Below are 8,953 nucleotides of genomic sequence, written 5' to 3' on the forward strand. Positions count from 1 at the left end.
AACTGCACCTTTATAATAACATTATATGCATAATTTGCTGTCACTTTTGATAATGGAACATTTTGTTTGTAACCTCCTACCATCTCCACATTGCTGCGCTTAAGCAGAGCTCATGCCCTTTGAAGTTACTTTTTCTTCAAATCATCGTTAGTTTTTAGAATTGTTTTTACCAGGTAAGTTGACTGAACACGTTCTCATTTACAGTAACGACCTGGGGATGAATTAGCCAATTGTAAACGGGGGATTATTAGGTGACAGTAATGGTTTGAGGGCCAGATTGGGGAATTTGGCCAGGACACCAGGGTTAACAAGTGCCATGGGATCTTTAATGACCACAGAGTCAGGATACCCATTTAATGTCTCCTCCGAAAGACAGCACCCTACACAGGGCAGTTTCCCCAATCACTACCCTGGGGTATTGGGATATTTTTTTAAACCAGAGGAGAGTGCCTCCTACCGGCCCTCCAACACCACTTCCAGCAGCATCTGGTCTCCCATCCAGGACCAACCCTGCTTAGCTTCAGAAGTAAGCCAGAAGTGGTATGCAGGGTGGTACGCTGCTGGCCTATTAGTCAAGTCATGCAGCCTTACAATGTATTAAAAATATAATCATATAGCCCAATGTTTGGAGAACTAGAGTTACATGAATAACTCTAAATTAAGCATATAGAGTACCTATTTCTTTGTTAAACACTCAACACAGAATAGGTGCATGTGTACACTCCCTCAAATCATTTGGAGAATATATCCTTTCTATTTTATTCAGCTTTGTCCAATTGTATTCTTCATACTATAAAATGCCACAGAATCCTAAGCAAATCTTGTCTACTAAATTAACTAGTGTAGCCCACAGCCATTTGATGAGGCTGCAAAGTAATCATAGGTGTATATTTTTGGTGTGAGTGAGCCAAAGCCAGGACTCTAGTCTGGTCTGACTGTCCTGCCGTGTCTCTCCCCAGACGGACCTGACGTTCGTGGGCTGCGTGGGCATGCTGGACCCCCCCAGGGCTGAGGTGGCTGCCTCCATCAAGCTGTGCCGCCTGGCTGGCATCCGCGTCATCATGATCACCGGTGACAACAAAGGCACGGCCGTGGCCATCTGCCGCCGCATCGGCATCTTCAGCGACCACGACGACGTCTCATCCATGGCCTTCACCGGCCGCGAGTTTGACGACCTATCGCCGGCGGCCCAGCGAGACGCCGTGGTGAATGCCCGCTGCTTTGCCCGCGTGGAGCCATCCCACAAGTCCAAGATTGTGGAGTTCCTGCAGTCCATGGATGAGATCACAGCCATGGTGAGACATTGTCCACCTGAGACCTTCCTCATCTGTTTGTACTGAATCTCCACACGTTGTGGTTCGAACTTCATGATTGATCAGCCCTCGGCATGTAATGTAAACTCACCTCAATCCACTATGTGATTAGTCTAAACGGTTGATTAGATGGTTAACCATGCCCTGTCCTTTCTCCATGGCCAGACTGGTGATGGAGTGAATGACGCCCCTGCTCTGAAGAAGGCAGAGATCGGCATCGCCATGGGTTCAGGCACGGCTGTAGCGAAGTCGGCCTCTGAGATGGTCCTGGCCGATGACAACTTCTCCACCATCGTGGCAGCTGTGGAGGAAGGCAGGGCCATCTACAACAACATGAAGCAGTTCATCCGCTACCTCATCTCTTCCAATGTGGGAGAGGTCGTCTGGTGAGGATCCCGACTTGGTCTCAAATGGCTCCCCATTTCCATTTGAAGGGCACTACTTTTGACCCAATAGGGAGGTGGTCAATAGTAGTGCACTATATAGGGAATAAGGTATAATTTGGGACGCACCCAGCATCTCCTCTCTTCAGCGGGGTAATCGAAAAACGATCCTCAGTGCTACGGTAACAAGCCTCCATGTAAATATTTTTCCATCATTCCTACAGCATCTTCCTGACCGCTGCTCTAGGCTTCCCCGAGGCTCTGATCCCTGTCCAGCTGCTGTGGGTCAACCTGGTGACGGACGGCCTCCCTGCCACAGCCCTGGGCTTCAATCCCCCCGACCTGGACATCATGAACAAGGTCCCCCGCAATGCCCGTGAGCCCCTCATCTCTGGATGGCTCTTCTTCAGATACCTCGCCATTGGATGTGAGTGGGTCTCTATAGAACAACACAGAAATATCCCGTCATTGATTTTATTTAGTTGTATGTGTTTAGGCTGTTGTGTGTATTCAGATAGACATGTGACTCCTGTGCTCTACCTCTTCAGGCTATGTGGGTGCGGCAACAGTTGGGGCTGCTGCCTGGTGGTTCGTTGCTGCTGCGGACGGACCCAGGATCACCTTTTACCAACTGGTAGGATGCCGATACAACACACACACACACACACACACACACACACAGTTACTCTTAGCTTAGCTGCTTTTCTCCTCTGCCCACAGAGCCATTTCCTGCAGTGTGGTCCTGAGAACCCGGAGTTTGAGGGTTTGGAGTGTGAGCTGTTTGAGTCCCCCTACCCTATGACCATGGCCCTGTCTGTGCTTGTCACCATCGAGATGTGCAACGCCCTCAACAGGTCAGACTATGCCACTACATCTTTCACATTCCCTGTCTTATTTCACTATTGCTTTAGGCTTGTCACTAGTGGTATAATGTTGTGAGATTCATCTGGTGTACATGGTGAAATGATGGGCAAATGGGTGTTCAGCCTGTGACTTAACCCAGTTCTTTCTTTCTCTCCCTCAGTGTGTCAGAGAACCAGTCCCTGCTGCGTATGCCCCCCTGGGAGAACATGTGGCTGCTGGGAGCCATCTGCCTCTCCATGTCCCTGCATTTTCTCATCCTCTATGTGGAGCCCCTGCCGGTGAGGTTACATGCACCAGTAATGGGCCCGAGGCTACCAGAAGTGCTTTCTAGAACAAGATATTATAATGCTAGTGTAATAGATTGGATGGGTGGAGAAACTGCGAAAGCAGGAGAGGTTATCCTGCTCGCTCATGTTATCCTCTCTTCTACAGATCATCTTCCAGATCACCCCTCTGAACCTGACCCAGTGGCTGATGGTGCTGAAGCTCTCCCTGCCCGTCCTCCTGCTGGACGAGGTCCTAAAGTTAGCAGCCAGGAACTACATGGAGAACTACCCTGGTAAAGAGCTGGAGAAGCCCAGCAGCAAATGCTGCTCCCTGTTTGCATGCATGGAGGGCATCTCCTGGCCCTTTGTGGCCCTCACCCTCCCGCTGCTGCTGTGGATTTACAGCACCGACACTAACATGGCAGACATGTTCTGGTCCTGACTGACTTGAGCACAACCCTCTTCCTCCTGTGTGTGCGTAGCTAGAGTGAGTGTGTTTGTGTAGACTTAGTGTGTGCCTGTGTGCCTGCCGAGCATGCACGAGGACACAAACTAAACAAATAATATAAAAATGTAACAAAGTCCTGTTGAGTGTCAGTTGACCATTATGCCCATAGCTGTGGACTTTTTGCTGGTTCGAACGGAAGAAAAGAAACTTGTCAGTTTTTATTGTTCATATTGCCTTTTTAAATGTGTATTTTTTTAATGATTTGGGACTGTAATTTTGTCTCATTTCACTACAGTAGAAATAATACATTCCTATTTTCCGCTTCCCTTTTCATGAGTATACAAATGAGATATTTAAAAGCAGTCCATTGACCTGTACAGAGATTTAACACTATTGTATGCAACTGTTTTTGTTCATCACTTTGTGTAAACGAAGTCCCAGTTGGCAGGAGATGGGTGTGATGAGTTTGTGGAGTGATTGTATGCATTGCTGAAAACAAAAGTTTCCTGAAAAATGAAAGCAGCATGTTCTTTGACCTAGCATGAAATGTATGTTTTTTTCACTTACAATTTAGTCACGTCTCCCCGCATCAATGTAAAAATGACCATGGATTTGTTTATTTTTAAACTGAACTCTTTGATTTTGAAAAGCCAGTATTTCTGCACTAGGCAGAGCACAGCTACCTCAATATCATCAATTTAGCTCATTTCTAGATGTTTTTACATACTTGGCTTTAGTCTCTATTCAACATTTAGTCAATATAGTTATGAAGCCTGAGGTGCGCCCCTATTTCCTTGTGTAGAAAACCAACTTGACAAAAACCGATTGGCCTTCCCTCTAACTTGTTTTAAAGGATGTAAATGTTGCCGTCTCTGTGGGACATGGGTTGGTTCAAAGGAGAGCAAAGGCTACGAAACATTTGATTTTAAATGCAGCTTTTCCAATTGACTACTCAAACCATGAACTTCCAACAATTTATTTTTTATTTCTACTTAAAAAAAATACATTCATGAACCCTTTGAATCGATGTGTTTTTGTCTTTCTTTACCAGGACTAAGCTAATGGTGTCCAGATCATTTCTATACAGTGTGGTTTTTGGATGGGCACATACTTGAACATAGATAATGTACAAAGTCTGAATGCTTCGTGCTTATTGGTCGTGACGTGGTTGTCAGGGTGTGTTTATACAGAACTCTGATCTAGAGTATTTTTCTCCCCTCTCTGGGGGGCTTACAAGTCTGAAAGGTGGTGTATACTTTTAGAATAGGAGTCCCAAGGAGTCCATACAATCACATTATCGGCTTATTAAATGGGTCTGATTTTCAGCAATCCAATGTAGAAACTTCCCTCTGTGTGAAGCATGTCTTTTGGTAGAGGCCTTGGTTTGATTGCACTGTGTGTGTTTTAACTACTTTCTCCTTCAATGCCTTCGACTGGCTTCCCTTTCACTAGTGAGTATTACATTCTTCCTCCACATTTCTTAACACACCAATCGCTTATACCAAGAATTGATAACAGAGAACTGACTTAGCTCTAAAACTTTTGATTAACTGCAGGCGTCTGCATATATTTAGCATTAAATGATTGACTTTGACCAGCTGAGCCCATCAGATCAATCCATTTCTGCTGCTGTTGTCATTTTGAGAGTTGGCCATCTGGTGCTCAGGAAGCTCTGCTGTCACTGCAACTTGATGACAGCTAGGACTGCTGCTCATCAGATTGAATTAACTTGTCTCTGACTGGCTATAGGATGGGCTTTTGACTGTAAGGCTAAACGTCTTTTTTTTTATTTTTGCACACTTAAAAACAGGACTGATTGGCTACTGATGTTGTGCATAAGTCTGATTTCATTTGGTTGTGGTTGATATTGAAATGAAAATATTTCAAATCTATATCATAAATCTAGTATGTTGCACATGAACACTTTTGCACCTTTTAAGCTTATGCTGCCACACAATCACATATCAGTGTGGGTGTCATCTTGTGTTTGCAAGAAAATGTACATTGTCTTTTGGAAATCCTGTTAAGAAATTATTTTTGAAATGTTTTATTTTCTGTGCTGATATTTCTGCTCATTTTCTTTCTCTACAGGTGAGGATTAAAACCTGCCATTCCATCTAGTCATAGAATATTTGCCGAGACTAACTGTCCTGTCCAGCATGTGTCCTGGGTAGCATCGCGCCTCCGATAGCATGACCTGTACTGTATATGTAACCTGTGCAGTCATGGGTACAATGCATTTACAGTACATTCACAATTATGAAAAAGATGACCAAATAGTAAGTGGAATGAGATGGTATAGGAATGTGGGTGAGGGTTAGAATGGTTTGAGGGTTTTTCTTAATATTAATGTTAGACTGGGGAGCGACGATTCCATTTGGATTCTTCTATACAGGGAAGCCTTCCATGTCCCTGACATTCCCACCTGCATGAAGAACCTTCTTCCCACCTTCAAGATTTCACATCAGGTGAACTAGAGTAGTTTTCTATCCATGTACAACACACAGTGCGTTCCCTCCAGCTGGAAGTAGCCATGCAGTTTTTCTAGATTTCTATAGTAAAATAATATTGTGCAATACTCCTTGACATATTAGATTTATTTTTAGGGGCCTATACTACAGTATCACAAATACTATTTGTGTTCTTCACTGATCAAAAATATTTCTCAATGACATTGTTTGTGAATTTGCACAATATTGGTCCAGGACATACTGAGTGAGGTCTGCTGAGTGAACTGTAACAATATAACCACTCTACTACTGACTATTAGTTGTGACTTGTGACGAACAAGACAGTGACTTTGATTTATCAGTGACTTGCAATATAGCTGTGTCCTATACATGTTGAAGAAAATTGTCCCTTTTTGTCTTAGCAATGTCATGCAAGTTATAGAGGCATCACAGTTTAACTGCAGCTTCAATCTTCTGAGAGCTGTTTTAACTCACTATGTTGAAACACATGAACATAGTAAATATGACTGATCATTATCTGCACAAAATGATTGTAACATGCATCACAGGTTGGTTTCTGTCTAATAAACCATTTATTGGGGTCAATCCTTGTCTTGTAGCCGGAGTTTCGGTCTGTGATATAACTTGCTATCCCTCATTGTTTGCCAAATCTGCATTCAGGCGATGTGTTTGGATGGATGGATGTATTATTGTTCACATCTGCTATTATGGAAAAATACAAAATTAAATTGGGAATAGAAAGTTACTTTAGTACTACTGTACTCCTTCCTATGTTTACCTTAAATATAAATGCAACATGCAAAAATGTTTTTACTGAGTTAGTTCATATAAGAAAATCAGTCAATTGAAATAAATTAATTAGGCGTGAATCTATGGATTTCACATGAATACAGATATGCATCTGTTTGTCACAGATACCTTAAGGTAGGGGCTTGGATCAGAAAACCAGTCAGTATTTAGTGTGACCATTTTCCTCATGCAGCGCAACAAATTTATTTTGCATGGAGTTGATCAGGCCTGTGGAAAGTTGTCCCACTCTTCAATGGCTGCAAAGTTTCTGAATATTGGCAGGAGCTGGAACACAATGTTGTAGAAGTTAAACCAGAGCATCCAAAACATGCTCAATGGGTGACATGTCTGGTGAATATGCAGGCCATGGAAGAACTGACATTTTCAGCTTCCAGGAATAGTGTACAGATCCTTGAGACATGGGGTTGTGCATTATCATGCTGAAACATGAAGTGATGGTGGAGGATGAATGGCACGACAATGGGCCACAGGATCTGGTCACAGTATCTCTGAATTCCAATTGCCATCAATAAAATGCAATTGTGTTTGTTTGTCCATAGCTTATGCCTGTCCATACCATAACCCCACCTCCACCATGGGGCATTCTGTTCACAACGTTGACATCAGCAAACCGCTCGCCAACACAATACACGTAGTCTGCGGTTGTGAGGCCGGTTGGACATACTGCAAAATTCTCTAAAATAAAGTTGGAGGTGACTTACGGTAGAAAAATTTACATTCAATCCTATGGCAACAGCTCTGGTGGACATTCCTGCAGTCCGCATGCCAACTTTGCGCTCCCTCAAAACTTCAGACATCTGTGGCATTGTGTTATGTGACAAAACTGCACACTTTAGAGTGGCCTTTTATTTTCCATGTAATGATCAGTGCCGATTTTAGCATGCAAATCTTGGTGGGGCAAAAAAATATATAATGTATATGCATGCCAGCAAAGCCACAACACTAATACATTAATTGCACTATTTAACTGTGACAAATTAAGCCCACAAACTGTCAGGGCCTACATAAAGCTGTCCCAACAGCAGAGTTTTATTTTCAGCACCATGGAGTGAATCCTTACCATCGCTACATGTGGCTATCAGCAGAGCCTTGTCTGGCAGCGAAACAGTTCCTTCAGCCTCATTTACTGCCTTTTTAAAAACCATAGATGATATGTTTGACTTGCTTAAACAAATGTGGTTTCTACTGACAATTCAAATGTAAAAAGTATGGCGTAAGGGAACGATGAGCGGATCATTTCTATTGACAATGAGTTAGCTAAGACAGATGTAGTCAAAAAAAACTTTTTTTCTGCACTTTTGAAATGTACAGCGACAGAATTCAGAACATGGGCCATTCTTACAGTCATTTTGCTGTATACCAAGTCAGAACCGTAGGATAAATAAAGGGGGTATATAAGCAAACAGTGAAAGCTCTTACCATATTCGATGACATTTCTCTAAAACAGGCTATAGGCTACATGTGCACATTCAAGTCAGAACAGTAAGCACATGGGCTACTAATAGCTTACTACACAACATACACTTAGTATTACTTTCTTAGCTACAGTATACATATCTCCCTGGCATATTACATAATTTATGCAGCAGCATACAATATATTTTTGGACTCACCTTGTTGTGCTGAACAGGAAGGTGGCCCAGCACTTCTTGTGTGCAAATTTTGTCATGAAACTTTGTCATCAATGTCTGGCATTCTCTGGATTTATGGTGCTTTCAAGACAACTGGGGACTCGAAAAAAAACACGGTTGAATCATGATACCAGTGATCTTCAGGTCGGAGCTCTAGAAAGAGGCTCGAGTTCCCAATTTGGAATCCCGAGTTGGATGACCATTCAAAACGTATTTTCCCTGTCAGAGCTCGTTTCCAGTTATCTTGAACTCAATGAAGTCTGAGATTTCCCAGTTCTGTGTTTCCAGTTCTTCTGAACGCGGAAGAAGTCATGCTGTATTGACTGCATGACCAATGTATTCAACCTTTTCTGGCCCATGGTGTTGCTTGTGAATGTTTATCCTTTTAAGCTTGGAAAAGAGACCCTTAAACCCAGACTTGGACCACACACCCTCTCCACCGAATAGCGGGCAGGGGAAGCAAAATGGTGATTGCTTTGTAAAGCTTGCAGTTAGCCACTGATTCCTTCCAAACCACTTATTGTTGAATTTGGGATTTCCAACTTGTTGTGTAATGTTTATGTCCAATGGCTGATGAGCACCGATACGTTTTATCTATAATTTCTCTTCCAATGCCAAGGATTGAAAAGGATTTGCCAGTAGATTGTCGACTTAACTCATGAGGATGATTGCTTGTCTAGCTTGCTAGCTAAGATTTTGAAAGTATGATGTTGACATAATCAGTCCAACCAAAGCAACGGGAGATATCATGTGATTTAACAATTCTA

The 8,953-nt window shown here is 42.9% G+C and overlaps 1 protein-coding gene across 1 annotated transcript in view; it reads left to right on the top strand.

The window, feature by feature from the left end:
- Window positions 1–4,297, top strand: part of LOC110509730 (sarcoplasmic/endoplasmic reticulum calcium ATPase 2a) — a 50,126-nt gene extending 45,829 nt beyond the window's left edge. The window contains exons 15-21 of the mRNA XM_021590795.3: window positions 960–1,295; window positions 1,479–1,699; window positions 1,921–2,123; window positions 2,245–2,330; window positions 2,417–2,550; window positions 2,721–2,838; window positions 2,993–4,297. Of these exons, the coding sequence (XP_021446470.1) occupies window positions 960–1,295; window positions 1,479–1,699; window positions 1,921–2,123; window positions 2,245–2,330; window positions 2,417–2,550; window positions 2,721–2,838; window positions 2,993–3,268 (1,374 nt within the window). The 3' untranslated portion in view covers window positions 3,269–4,297. The remainder of the gene's footprint in view (window positions 1–959; window positions 1,296–1,478; window positions 1,700–1,920; window positions 2,124–2,244; window positions 2,331–2,416; window positions 2,551–2,720; window positions 2,839–2,992) is intronic.
- Window positions 4,298–8,953: the final 4,656 nt, after the last annotated feature.

Source organism: Oncorhynchus mykiss, chromosome 29, assembly GCF_057628025.1.
Source record: "Oncorhynchus mykiss isolate SJ-2025 chromosome 29, ASM5762802v1, whole genome shotgun sequence".
In the NCBI taxonomy this organism is placed as follows: domain Eukaryota; kingdom Metazoa; phylum Chordata; class Actinopteri; order Salmoniformes; family Salmonidae; genus Oncorhynchus; species Oncorhynchus mykiss.